The following is a 15,207-nucleotide window of genomic DNA, read 5'->3' as shown; positions in this document are numbered from 1 at the left end:
TAGATAAGGCTCAGGGAAATGTTTCTCTAGAGCAAATTAAAGTTGGTGATCAGGTTGAAGCCCTAACTGAGGAAGGAAAGGGGACAGTCTTGGTGAGTGATGAATTGTTGGCTAGTAAAGCTTGGGGAAGTCAGCCTGACCCAGGTAAATGTCATGTGCTTAAAGTAGCTCATGTTTGTGGAAAAGAGCAATTGACCTGTTAAGGGAGGGAAAGGCAAAGAGAGTTTAGATGAGCCTAGGCAGCCTTCAGAGCTGATGGCTTTGTCTAATCAGCAGTCTGGGAAGGGAAGGAGAGTGGAACATGCGTATCCCTATATCTTACCTGTTGCCAGTGTGGAGAATTGTCACAGTGAAGGAAATGTGCCTGTGTCTGTTAGGGGTAATGACTGGCCCATGAAGGGAGCTATCCCAATCTCCAAGCAATTGTCCTTGAACAGCCATGTGTGCTGGGACAAGGGAAAGGATATCCCAAGTTGTTTGCCTGTTAAAGGGGAATGTTTCCCCAGCTCAAGGTCCTTTCAGCTGAGTGTGACCCTCTCATTTGGGACAGGTTAAGCACAGTTCTCCTCACCTTTGTTCATACAGTAAAGAAAATAACATTGATAACAACATTTCACTACCCCTGCATTCAGTACGACAATGATTTGTAACCCAGTACCAGCCAAAATAGATCACTTTGAGCAACACCACTATCTGCTGGATATCTAGGCAGACTAGGTGTCTTCATGTAAATACCGTTTGCTTCTGAAGTCTCTTCAACTCCCAGCTAGCCGTCAGGGGGAACGCATTCAGACCCTGCTTACAAAGGCTTATGCACTGAACAATATGCCAGGGTCGCATGCCATGGAAGAGGACTGGGCTCATTGACCCAGGTGGTCGCTTCCAGGCCTATGTCCATATGGGTCACATTTGCCCATTTTGTATCACACCGGGAGCTCATATGGAGTTGCTTGCCAACTCTGACCCTGCTCTGCACCCTGGATGATGGATTTGCCCCTCCATAGATTCGGGAGAAAGATGGTCTAGATGGTATTTGGTCCTGCCATGCGGGCAGGGGACTGGACTCGATGACCTCTCGAGGTCCCTTCCAGTCCTAGAATCTATGAATCTATGAATGTCACAGCGTTATCATCTGGAAAAGGAATTGTTCTTGGGCTCCTGTTTAGTGATGTCACAGGAGTTTAATTCCCTGGGTTTCTGGTAATCTCAGCATGCCGAGCCGCCAGCTGCCCCCTCTCCAGCCACTAGCCCCAGAGAGGAAGGATGGTTCAGGGGTTAAAGTGCTGGCCTGGGACTCAAACGAACTGGCTTCAGTTCCAGGCTCTTCCACTGACTTCATCTGTGACCTTGGGCAACTCACTAAATCCCTCTGTGCCTCAACAATATATATTTTAATATGGCTCAATGTAAAAGTTACATCTGGGAACAAGGGACGCAGGCTATCCTTGCCGGATGGGGGACCCAATCCTGGGAAGCACTGACTCTGAAAAAGACTTGCAGGTCAGTGGTGTGCTATGGCTGAAAAACCCAGTGTAATCCAGGATGTATAACCCGGGGAATCTCGAGTAGGAGCAGAGAGGCTATTTTACATGGGTATTTGGCACAGGTGGGAGCACTGCTGGAATATTGTGTCCTGTTCTATTGCCTGCTGTTGGAGGAAGACGTCAGTAAATTGGAGGGGGGTCAGAGAACAACCAAGAGAACGATGAAAGGATTAGGAAACCTGCTTTAGAGTGATACACTGAAGCAGCTCAATCTATTTAGTTTAACAGAAAGGGGTGTTATTGTTAAGGGGTGACTTGACCAAAGTCTGTAAGTAGCTGCATGAGGAACAAACATTTAACAATGGGCCCTTCAGTCTATCAGAGAAATTTATAATGTGATGAACCTAGACACATTCAGAAAGGAACTAAGGTGTATTTTTTTTTAAGAATGAGGGTAATTAACCATGGAAACAATTTATCACTGGCTGTGGTTGATTCTCCATCACTGACAATAGTTAAATCAAGGCAGTATGTTTTTCCAATAGCTCTCCTCTAGGAGTTATTTCAGGGGAGGTCTCTGGCCCGTGCTATATAGGCAGTCAGTCTTAGTGATCACAATGGTGCCTTCTGGTCTTGGAATCTGCCTAGTGATGTTAATAACATTGCCCTACAGCACGGGGTGTTGTACTGATAAATATGTTACAGAGCGAGAAGTACTCAGACGCTACAAGAATTTGGGCCACAGCTAAGTGCCTCTCCTACCCCCCAGCCCCATCCTCCCCCAATGACCTCCTTGTAGGGGTCTGCATTGGTTCAGGGATGCTACATCCCCTGCTCCTCATTTTCCCCTTACACCCCATCTCCTGTTCCTCCGCTTCTCCTGCGGCCCTTCCCCCTGCTCCTCCTCTTCACCTCAAGTGCCGCCCCCAGCCTGGCCGGAGCTGGTTGTGGTAAGAACTGGTCAGGGAGCCCAGGCTACTGTTGGGAGCCCCAGACTCTCCACCTTTAATTTGTGGCATCTTCTGGTGGGTGGGAACATGGGCTGGGGGCTGTTCTCGGGTCCCCTCGCCCTCCTGCCCAGGGAAGGTGGAACATCAGGACTCTCTGGCCAGCTCTTACCGTGGCAAGGCTCCAGCTTCCAGTCTGGGCAGGGTTGGGGCTATGGGGGGGAGGTGCCTCAGGGGGAAGAATGGCCTGAATGGCCTATCCCAGGGCTCCTGCATTAATCATGTTTCTGACATGACTCAGTCACAAGCACCTTTCTGAGGGCGTAGGAGAAGGGTGGGTGCCCGTGCTCCTCGAATAGCCTCTGTCCACAGATGGTGCATCGCTCTTGGATCATGCAGTGCCCAGATTTCTCAGGAAGGGCCAGGACTGCAACTGTAGAACAGCTTTTTTCATGGCCTGTAGATTTTTAACCAGAGCCGGGAAAGTGACAGGTCAGGTCTAATGGGAAACAATATCCTCATCCATTCTCTTTATTAACTTTATCAACAGGAATTGTGAAGTCAGAGCAGCCAAAGATACAGCTGTTTATGGGCCAACATCCCACCAGTCCCTTGTCTCTCCAGAAACACAATAACTTTGTACATGTCACTGCATCCCTTGGTCTCCTTCCCCCATTGCACTGTCCTCCTTCACCAGTGGATGGGGACATCCATCTCCCATTGTGCCAGGGCTAAGACCTCATCTGAACCTCTCTACAAAGTGGAGGTAAGTAGCTCATATCATCTCAGATGTAACGGTTCTGGATGGAATAGGTGGCTGTGGTCCGTGTTTTTTGTCTCCTAAGTCACTAGTGCCGTAGCCAGGTGATGAACTGACTTGTCACTTGAAGAACACCCTGATTATCCTCACACGAAGGTGTTTGCTTTTCACACTGTACACGATTGGATTCATCAGGGGCGGGACCAGCAGGTATACATATCCCAGGACAATCTGAAGCGAGTGAGAAGAGCTATTCCCGAATCTATGTATCACAGGCAAGCCGAGCATTGGTGTGTAGAAGAGCAGGACAGCACAGAGGTGGGCGACGCAGGTGTTCAGGGCCCTGAGGGACTCCATGTGTGATGTGATGCTCAACACTGTTCTGAGGATCATCACATAAGAGAGGAAGATGAGCAGCGAGTCTAACCCCACTGTTAAGAGTGCAATAGACAAGCCGTAGATGCTGTTGACTGTGATATCTGAACAAGCTAACTTCATGACCTCTTGGTGCACACAGAAGGAATGGGAGAGGATATTAGCTTGACAGTATCGGAACCGTTTCAGGAGAAAGGGCAGTGGGAATATTAGGGCCACTGCCCTTAGCACAAACAGCTGTCCCATCTTGGCTATTCTTGGGAGGGTTAAGATGGAAGCATATCTTAGGGGGTTGCAGATCGCGACAAAGCGGTCAAAGGCCATCAACAAGAGAACGGATGATTCAATGTATGAAAGTGAGTGGATGAAAAACAGCTGAGCAAAACAAGCATTGAGGCTGATCTCCCTAGAGTTAAACAAGAATATGCCAAGTATCGTTGGCATGGTGGTTACCGATAAGCCAAGGTCTGTGATGGCCAACATGGAAAGAAAAATGTACATGGGTTCATGGAGGCTTGGATCTGTTTTTATAATGAACAGAATGACTGAATTTCCTACTATCGAAATAACATATATTAAGAAGAAGGGGATAGAGATCCAGAGGTAGACGTCTTCCGTCCCAGGTATCCCGGTGAGAATGAACACTGCAAAGCTGAATTTGGTGTCATTGACAGCTGACATAATGTACTGGGCAGGTCCGAGGAGTTTTCAACTTTCCTTCCTGAAAGGAAAAAGAACAGGAGACTAGATGATGTTTAATGAGACACCTTTCTGCTCTGAGTGCAAGTCTAGAGACTCCCAGGATCTCAAGGAAGATCATCAAAAACATAGTCTTGGATGTACACCACTGGTAGGAAGATAGGCATTGCAGCCTGTAGTCCATCTAGCCCAGTAGCCAGTTCCAGATGCTGCAGCGGAAGGTGGAAGAAGCCCTGCAATGGGCAGCTATGAGAAAACCTGCTTCCAGGGAAAGTTTCCTCCTGACACCCAGTAGTTACACATATTTTGTGGTGTAAATCAGGAAGGTTTAGAGCCCTTCCAAGACTTCTTTAAAAATAATCCTCACTACTGTAATTGGATTTTCTGGTTACCCATATAAACACCCAGTCCCTCTTTGAATCCTGCTAAGCTCTTGGCCCCATTGATATCTTGTTGCTGGGAGTCTCGCAGCCTACTTGAGCACTGTGTGATTTTACATTTGTGACTTTTACACAGACACCCTTTCTGCCCTGCACCTCTGAGTGTGGCCTGTTGCATCATGACATCTGTACAAACACATGGCAAGAGCACTGAAAACGGCCACTGTATTTATCTGTCCTGCTTTTAAGCTATTTATAAACGTGTTCCATTGCCTCATTGTATTTATTTATTTATTTATTTTCTCCACTTTTGAGAATCCAAATTATGCCACTGTCTCTTTCCAAGAAATGGGAAAATTTCTTAGGGCCAGGTTCTGAATTCACTAACATTGACTTCAACTGCATCACTCCAGATTTACATGTGTAAATTAGATCAGACCCGAGTTCTATTCACTTTCCGTTACCAAATGCGCCCAATGATACACTCTGACCCCCAAGAATCCCTCCAAGAGAAGCTGAAGTGCTTTGCCTGGCCAAATTTGACTGAATCCACAGAATTCGGTCATCCTACAGACTTCTCTTTATTCCCACAGGACCTGCATCCTCTCCCTATCAAGGTTCAGTGGATATTTGGCGAGTTACCAGCTAACACTGACAATTACTTCAGACGGCTGAATAGTGAAAACACTAGGTTTGCACTAATATCCAGTTGAGCGTGAAACTTATTTTAACCATGCTCATGTAACAGGTGATGTGCATGAATTTCATATAACACTATTAAACTCCCCTTTCTTTGTAGCCCAATGGGCCACCTTATCATTTTCATATTCACTGCTTTGCATGAGATGCTAATTTGTATTACATTCAGCAGTGATGTAAGAAACCTGCAGACCTGTATCCTGTAAGTCATTAGCCTCAGCATGTTATCATCAGGCTTAAGGCCTATGACATTTGAACAGATAATCTTTGCACAGATAAACAGCCCAACTATTTGGAAAACTCCAAGTATTTTGGGAGCTGAAGATAGAGTTTAAGGGGAAGGTCTGGCCACAGGTACATATGTACATGATTTCAACCACAGAAGTGTCCTAAAAAGAAACTGACATATGTAACAGATACGTGAGATACATCTAAGACTGTCCTCCTTGCTTTTCTCACAAGTTTCTTATTTTCTTATGGGTTTAATTATTTGTGTTATTATAATAAGTTTATATTAGAGTATATTTTGCCTGTAACACAAGTGACTTCAGGCCACATCCTATGTGTTGTTCTAACTCAAGGTTAGCATACATATATTTTGGACCTTTCACTTAGATAGATGGTAATGAGCTAAAGCATAAGGCCCATATATGGCTGCGACCTTTAACACAGAGAATGCATTGAAGTCGGTTGGCATAGGGGCTTTCCTAAGTTCACACCCTTTTAAACGTAACAGGTACACCACAACTTGGAAAGAACTGAAATAACCAGTTAGGACAGAAATAACAAATGTGATACCCAACTACAAAAGGGCCATGGTAACGAATAGACATATATGATAACAAGTTGAGATCATTGATATACTAACCTATAGGAAGAAGACACTCCAACGTTAATAAGGTGAGGAAATACAGATAAGGCAATGGGGGGAAATCTCCTACTGAATATGTATCAAACATAACAGCATGAGCGTAACATATTATAAAAGTGGCATCGCAGGCTAGGGACAGTATGAGAGAGAGATGTAGTCTCATAGACTCATAGACTTTAAGGTCAGAAGGGACCATTATGATCATCTAGTCTGACATCCTGCACAACGCAGGCCACAGAATCTCAGTCCTTGAGAGGTGTCGGAATGATGGCCACTGGCAGGGCCGGCTTTAGGCACTGCGGGTCCCGATTTGAAAGAGTTGCCGCCGAAGACAGCAGCGGGACTTTGGCGGCAACTCAATTGGCTGCTGGTTCCTTCAGCGGTACATTGGCAGAGGGTCCTTAGGGACATTGCGGGGCCCTCTTAGGGGCGCGGGGCCCGATTCGGGGGAATCGGGTGAATCGCCCTAAAGCTGGCCCTGGCCACTGGTGATGATGGGGAAGGAGATGATGATAAGGAAGTTAATGGCTAGCACTTCAGGTTGTCCTACAAGAAATTGTGTGAGTATATGGATGTGCAGATGTACGTTCTTTAGTATCTCTATCTACCTTAGTGAGTTGGGGTGTTCATGGTTGTGCTAAGTGTATTAATAAACAATATTTGAAAATATAAAGGAGTTCCTATAGTGTGAGTGTTGCAACTGTGGACATCGCAGTTCCCAACTATATAACAATTTAAATAATACTGGGCCCGATCCTGGGACAAGAACCCATAAACCCTCAAATTAAATACTGGGGATTCTTAAGTAATCAATATAATTAATAAACAATCTAAAGATCGGGGAACAGATTGGCACCCCAGATGGGACTCTGAGAAGCACACAGGAACAACCTCCCTGCCGGGAAAGAAAACTCTAAGTTGAAGTTGAAATCCAACTGATTTCTCAGACAGAATTTGATGCCAGTCAGAAACACTGCACAATTCCCCCAAGACTTCCTTAGCTGTTTCCTTTCTGTTTCTTTGCCTATAGTACGCTATTTGTACTTTTCTTAACTGATGAATTCTGCAATAGAGGGAGGAATATGTCCTCCAAGGGAAATAGTAGACATAGACACAAAGGAGCGCACAAGGTTTTGACCATCAGACTAACTTGGTATACCTTGTGGGTGACCACCTGTCTCCCACCATTAGGTCTCTTTGGCTATTGTAATTGTGTAAGGACCCCTCATTGCATTCCAAAGGCATACTCATTGGGTATTATTGACTAGTCACTGGGGTTAGAATCTTGGAAGAAGGAGATTCCTTTATACACATGTTAAGGAGGCTTTGTAAGTTGAATTGTGATAATATTATGGTACCAGAAGAACTTAAAATGGCAGTTGCAGAGTGTTCGGTGACCCACATTCCATCGTGGCCGGGTAGTTGATTAAAGTATGTTTTAATTGTCGCTAAGAGGCCACAGTAACTCAGAATTTGTACAGTTTGAGCTACCTTACTTCAGTCTCCTCAGTTCTCTTGGGCTGCACCCAAATCCATCTAGTACCTTGCTGCTCGGTAGGTCCCAACTGAGTAATAACCTCTCGATCAGCTAAGAGCACATTAGCCATCTAGGCAAGAGAGAGAGCAGAACCCACCTTCCCCTCCACTGTTTCTCAGAGCTTGTTTAAGTAATTGTTGAAACTGGTTAAGGGGTAAATTATTTAAGGAGGGAAGCCTCTATGTATGTATCTCTATACACATATGTATAGTGTGAAGTGCTAATTAGGCTAGTTAGTAGAATTTATATCAGCTCATTAGGAGTAGGAGTTGAAGGAGAATGGAGTAGTTACCCGAGATTTCTGGCAACTAGTTGTGGTTGACCAAAATGCAGCATGAAAATACATTAAAATTCATGAAGTAGGTTTTGTACAAATGCAACATAGCCAGGTGATTATAATCAGCCTAGTCGGTGTGGTTTGATCATATGTTTAATGTAATGTTTAATATGTGGTATGATATAGTCATGGGAAGTACAGGAAACTATACTTACAAGTATCACAAAAGCTAAGGCTTATTAGGGGTAATGAGAAGACATGGAAACTAAGTGCTTCTGTAAGTATGAGCTACACTTCCACCAAAGGAGCATGTTAACAATCCAGGAAATTAAATTGCATAGAAATGGCTAAATAAAACATTTCCAAAGAAATATGAAACCCCTTACTTACCAGAAAGTACCAAAAGCTCAGTCTTTCTCCCCCCAGTTGTGGAGACTGTAACCCATATCTTGCACTCTGTTAGGGTACGTCTACACTACCCGCCTTACAATAGTTAGCTAATGGTACAAACAACATTTGGAAAGATCATTAAGTGGTCTGACAAGACCCTCAGCAATTTTCAAGTTGTCCATGAAAAAAAGAAAGGTTGAAAACCACTGATCTAGGGTGTAAAGATGCAAGAAAACATATTTGGCCTCTAACTAAATCATTAGAGCTCTTTTATGGGCAAACCAAGGTGTAAATCTGGAACAATGAATTATTTCATCCTTTAGGTTTCCTGGACCTGCTCTGAACAATGTTTAATCCATTGGTGGTATGGTTTGTTGGTATGTTGAAATTGCTTGTCTGAGAGTTCTATGTTTTGTGTTACATGACGAAATTATGGTTTGGGGGAGGATTTGTTGCATCAATATTTTTGTACACAAGAATGTGCATAATGAAAACAAAAATATTAAAAGTAAAACATTTTTCTTGGTGGTACCACACTATAATTAGAATTAGGGTTTAACCCCCATAAAATGGCAGCGGTGGTTAAATCTTTGAAAAAGTTGGTTATAAATATAGCTGTGTTTGTTAATGAAATATTTAATTGTAGCTAACATATATATATATATATATATATATATATATATATATATATATATATATATATATATATCCTGACAAATTCAAAATTCTATATATATACACACATATATATACACACATACACACACATATATGTATATGTATAATTTTAATTTCGAATTTGTCAGGCAATATAGCCACTTGTTTGGCAGAACCCAAGTTAAAAATTCAGAAGTTCTTTGAGCAAACTCCATAATATTAATGCGGAATTCTACCTTTAATAGCTATATTACAGCTAGAATGTTTTATAGTATGATAAATATAAAATAATACTATTGTTTGGTTCTTATAATCAAACTGTGACAATACAAAATCCAGTTTTAGCTAAAGTAACATGGTGTTCGGATAATCATCAAGATTATCCCCATAACAAAGTGGGGGTGCATATGTCTACATTGGTATAAAGTCTTGTGCCATTCCAAGGTTTTTTCAGGAAGAGTTAAAGGAATTAAGTTACCAATTCAAAGCTAGTAAATGCCCATTGCCCATAACACAAAGTCCCATAATGTTGTACCAGGAAAGGGAAATGTCTTTACAGGTACTCAGCAACAATAAAAAAAAATCCTCAGAGGGAAATTGGCTCACAACACCAGGTAGCTGAAGGTATTGTTCTGCCTCTGCACCTCAGCTCTATGCTAAAACACAGACCAGTACTCTCTCTTGACTTGTCTTGCACAGGTGCTGCAGAGGGATTTTGTTCATGACCTGGAATGTAAGTATTAGAAACAGCTTCTCCTCAGTTACCAAATGACAGTATCATACATCTGTTCACTGAACAAAGAATTAATAGCATAAAACCACTGCAGACAGTCTGTGGAGTATTTCTGAAAAACATTCTAAAGCAAAAGCCATTAAGCAGTAAAGTTACAACGGCTCCTTCCTGTGGAGATTCCAACCAGTTACTGGTTTTTGATATACATGCGTGTCATGAAACTTTGGTTTTTTAATATTTATATTACAATGAAAAGTTTTGGCATAACATTTACACGTTTGTATTTTGACACACACATGTAAACCCACTCATTCCCCTCTGATCATCTTTCAGAGATGATTTCTTAGGTTAAAGTGGGACATAAAATATAGCATCTGTCATCTATATTTCTTCAGAACCTAAAAACATTCCAGCGTCTCAGCCCTCATTCGGTCGCTTGTCAGCAAATAAAAGTCTAGTAACTCTCCTGGGTTAATAGCTGACTGGTTCTCCTCAGGTTCGGTTCTCTCAGTCTGAACTTTTATTCGGAGTGGTAATGGGCATTAGGATCAGTATATAAACTATACATCCCTTGAGCTCTCACTCTCTAGTACAAGGGTAGGCAACCTATGGCACGTGTGCCAAAGGCGGCACGCGAGCTGATTTTCAGTGGCACTCACACTACCCAGGTCCTGGCCACCGGTCTGGGGGGCTCTGAATTTTAATTTAATTTTAAATGAAACTTCTTAAACATTTTAAAAACCTTATTTACTTTACATACAACAATAGTTTAGTTATATATTATAGACTTATAGAAAGAGACCGTCTAAAAATGTTAAAATGTATGACTGGCACGCGAAACCTTAAATTAGAGTGAATAAATGAAGACTCAGCACACCACTTCTGAAAGGTTGCCGACCCCTGCTCTAGTACATAGTAACCCCAGCACCTGTTATTCAGGCAAGATGAGGGTTTGCAGGAAGTAGATTTCAAAGTCAAATGCATGAATGTTCATGGAAATGGAACTTCATTTCCCACAGGAAAGTCAGTCAGTCAGTCTCTCTCCCCCTCCCCCTCTTCCCTGTATTAATAAAATACGTAGCACCCAGGAGTGGCATTGTGACTGACATGGAGCTGAGCTGCCATAGTGAGTCGGACCTGTTACCACAGAGCAACGCAGCTCTGAATTCCTGAGTTCACAATCAAGACAGAGAACCAAACCTTTGAAAATGCATTTGCTGATTAAATTTCCAGGAGCAAATAAACATGAGGGGATTTGGGAACTAGTCTCTGATATTCTGTGGGGTCTCCTCTCGCTCAGCCCCTGGCAGGATCAGCCCAGAGCACACGGCAGCTCTAGAAATGGGACCCTTTGAGAAATCCTGACTCAGTTAATAGGGGTTTTAACACTCCGAGCTCGCTTTGAATGTCAGCTTTCTGTGTAGCTTGAATATCCCAACATGGAGCACAGGTAGATGTAGGAGAGGGGTTCCCAAGCCACCCAGTGCTCCCTGCCCTACAGCACCATCACTGAGTCACCCCGACAGCCCACCTCAGTCCCCTGTTGCACTACAGAACATCTGCAAATGGAAATAACTCGCAGTCTTTACCCTTCACTTCACATTTTAAAGATAGTGAAACCTGCCAACGTACCCAATTCCTGCTAGAAGAGGAGCCGCTGACACCGGAGGTCTTCACCCTAATGGACAAGGAGTCATCCAAGAGGTTACATGGGCAGCAGGCAGTATCTGCTAAGATAGGAATGCAACTGTCTATATGAAGCATGCCTGCACATTTCCGTGGGGGCCACATGGCCATCAGGGAACCTCTGCAGATTTGCTTTCTGTGTTCCAGCTTTAACCCCCATCAGAGCCAAAGGCAAATTGCAGGAGGCCAAATCACAGGGGATGTGGGGTGATGCTGCCCAGCTGGACTGCAGTGCCAGCCCTGCAGCAGTCTCTATTCCTGGAATCCGGGCTTGTCATCGCTGTCTGTATGGTTCTGATTAATCACATGGCTACCTCGGAGGGGCTGTATGGAGTGATGATGCTTTCAGAGCTGTGATCTTGCTGAAATAATAATAATAATAATATTTAATAATAATATAGGACCAGATTTCTCCCCGGCAGCCCCCTTTCCTACATTACAAACCCATGGTACAGCCAGGGAAGGGAGAGTCCACAAGGCTCCTGTCATAACTATAAAGGGAAGGGTAACAGCCCTCCTGTGTACAATACTATAAAATCCTTCCTGGCCAGAGACTCCAAAATCCTTTTACCTGTAAAGGGTTAAGAAGCTCAGGTAACCTGGCTGACACCTGACCCAAAGGACCAATAAGGGGACAAGATACTTTCAAATCTTGGTGGGGGGAAGGCTTTTGTTTGTGCTCTTTGTTTGGGGGGCGGGGTTCGCTCTTGGGACTGAGAGGGACCAGACATCAATCCAGGCTCTCCAAATCTTTCTGAACAAGTCTCTCATATTTCAAACTTGTAAGTAAACAGCCAAGCAAGGTGTGTTAGTTTTTATCTTTGTTTTCTCAACTTGTAAATGTACCTTTTTGCTAGAGTGTTTATCTCTGTTTGCTGTAACTTTGAACCTAAGGCTAGAGGAGATTCCTCTGGACTCTTTAAGTTTGATTACCCTGTAAAGTTAGTTTCCATCCTGATTTTACAGAGATGATTTTTACCTTTTTCTTTAATTAAAAGCCTTCTTTTTAAGAACCTGATTGTTTTTTCCTTGTTTTTAAGATCCAAGGGGGTTGGATCTTGATCCACCAGGAGTTGGTGGGAGGTAGGAGTGGGGATGGTTAATTTCTCCTTGTTTTAAGATCCAAGGGGTTTGGATCTGTATTCACCAGGGAATTGGTGAAGAGTCTCTCAAGGCTACCCAGGGAAGGGAATTAGCACTTTGGGAGTGGTGGCAGCGGACCAGATCTAAGCTGGTAGTTAAGCTTAGAAGTTTTCATGCAGGCCCCCACATTTGTACCCTAAAGTTCAGAGTGGGGAAGCAGCCTTGACAGCTCCATACAAGGAAATTTCCCTCGGATCACTCTGGGGGGGGGAGGGAGGAGGCCTCTTCCCTTTTCCCTGAGCAATGAAAGGGGGGACCCAGGATCTAGGGATCCCCAACGTTATGCACAGATCTCAGTGATCCACTGGTAGCTAGGCCCACTACCCACAATCTCTGTGCCTCCACAACTGCACTAGGACCCTTTCCAGGTTTCTGGTAGCACAAGTTCATCAGAGATATGCTACCAGGGTCTGTCACTCTAGCCACTTCCAGCAGGATCCGCTGAAGGGGCATTGTACATGGTCGAGGTGTCTGCTCAGAGATGGAAAGGCTGGTTAGAGAAGCTGATGAACACAATACCCCAGCCATAGACTGGTCAGGAGGTTTTGACCTTTCCATACCCAGAGTGCTGCCATAGACTCAGTTAGTGCAACCTTCTTTTAAATTACATGGAAGAGGCTAAAAAAGGGACTGTCTCAGCCAAAATGAGACATATGGTCGCCCTACTCTTGATATCTGCTAGGGTGGCTACACTAGCTCTATGTAAAAGGGATCCCCTGGAAAAGACTTGTCTGCAGAAGCCCATCGCTCAGAGGAAAAATGTAAGAACAGAAGAATGGCCATATTGATTCAGACCAATGGTCCATCTAGCCCAGTGTCCTGTCTTCTGACCGTGGTCAGTGCAGATGCTTCAGAGGGAATGATCAGAAAAGCACAATATCATGAGCTCCATCCTATGTCATCTGTTCCCATCTTCTGACAGTCAGAGTTTTAGAGACATCCAGAGAATGTAGTTGAGACTGTGACCATCTTGGCTAATAGCCACTGATGTACCTATCCTCCATGAATTTACTAGGGTTGTTTTTGACTGCTGCTGCACATTGAGTGTATGTTTTCAGAGAACTATCCACAATGATGCCAAGATCTCTTTCTTGAGTGGTAATAGCTAATTTAGATCCCATCATTTTGTATGTACACTTGGGATTATGTTTTCCATTGTGCATTGCTTTGCACTTATCAACACTGAATTTCATCTGTCATTTTGTTCCCAGTCACCCAGTTTTGTGAGATCTGTTTGAAACACCTCCTAATTTACTTTGCGCTTAAATATATTGAGTACTTTTGTCTTGTCTACATATTTTGCCACCTCACAATTTACCCCTTTTTTTCCAGATAATTATGAATATGTTGAATAGCACTGGTCCCAGTACAGATCCCAGGAGGACCCCACAATTTACTTCTCTCCCTTCTGAGAACTGACCATTTATTGCTACCCTTTGTTTCCTATCTTTTAACCAGCTACTGATCCAGAAGAGAACCTTCCTCATTCTCCCATGACTGCTTATTTTGCTTAAGAGCCTTTGGTGAGGGACCTTCGCAACGACTTTCTGAGTGTCCAAGTACACTATATCCACTGGATCACCCTTGCCCACATTTTTGTTGACCCACTCAAAGAATTTTAATAGATTGGTGAAGCATGATTTTCCTTTGAAAAGCTATGTTGATTCTTCCCCAACAAAATGTGTTCATCTATATGTCTGATAATTCTATTATTTACTATAATTTCAACCAATTTGCCTGGTACTGTAGTTAGGCTTACTGGCCTGTATTGCTAGGATCACCTCTGGAGCCTTTTTTGAAAATCAACATCACACTATGTCAGATGGTACAGAGGCTGATTTAAACCATAGATTACATACCACAGTTAGTAATTCTGCAATTTGATATTTGAGTTCCTTCAGAACTCTTGGGTGAATCCCATCTGGTCCTAGAACTTATTAGTGCTAAATGTAGGAGTTTGTTCCAAAACTTACTCTGTTTATGCTTTAATGTGGGGCAGTTTCTCAGATCTGTCACCTAAAACCTATGGAGGATAATCAGAGTGTTTGTCAAGTGAAGGGTCAGTTCATCACCTGGCTTCAGCTCTCGTGACAAGGGAGATGAAATGTATGGGCCACACCCACCTGTTCCATCCTGGGCCCTTACATCCGAGATGACATATGCTACTGATCTCCACTTTATAGAGAGAGGTTCTGACGGGGTCAAAGGCCAAGAGCAGTGGGAGAGGGGCTGGTGTGGGTGGACAGGGCACTTGGGTAAGGAGACCAATGCAGGCAGCAGCATTTACAAAGTGACTGTTTGTGGAGAGCCAGGGGACCGGTGGGATGTTGGCCCATGAAGAGCCGTATTGGTGGCTGCTCAGACCTCAGTATTCCTCTTGATAGAGTCAATAAGGAGAAGGGACGTGGATGTTGTTTCCCATTACACATGGACTGTCCCTGTCCTGTCTCTGTTTAAATATTCATGGGCAATGAAAAAAGTTGCAGAGCTGTTCTGCAGTCACAGTATTCGCCCTTCCTGAGGACTCTGGGAGCTGCGTGATCCATGAGCGCTGCACAAGCTGTGGATA

At 43.7% G+C, this 15,207-nt stretch overlaps 1 protein-coding gene across 1 annotated transcript; it reads right to left on the bottom strand.

The window, feature by feature from the left end:
* Positions 1 to 3,311: 3,311 nt before the first annotated feature.
* On the bottom strand, positions 3,312 to 4,247 carry LOC101943441 (olfactory receptor 51G2-like). Its single transcript, XM_005311436.1, has one exon. It carries the CDS (start codon positions 4,245 to 4,247, stop codon positions 3,312 to 3,314), a length of 936 nt encoding a protein of 311 aa, XP_005311493.1.
* Positions 4,248 to 15,207: the final 10,960 nt, after the last annotated feature.

Source organism: Chrysemys picta, chromosome 1, assembly GCF_011386835.1.
Source record: "Chrysemys picta bellii isolate R12L10 chromosome 1, ASM1138683v2, whole genome shotgun sequence".
NCBI lineage: Eukaryota > Metazoa > Chordata > Testudines > Emydidae > Chrysemys > Chrysemys picta.
Note: the sequence above shows the minus strand (reverse complement) of the source record. Positions and strands in the feature narration are given on the sequence as shown.

Coding starts and splice junctions, on each gene's coding strand:
- LOC101943441 (XM_005311436.1), bottom strand. CDS start 4,247: ATGTCAGCTGTCAATGACACCAAATTCAGCTTTGCAGTGTTCATTCTC.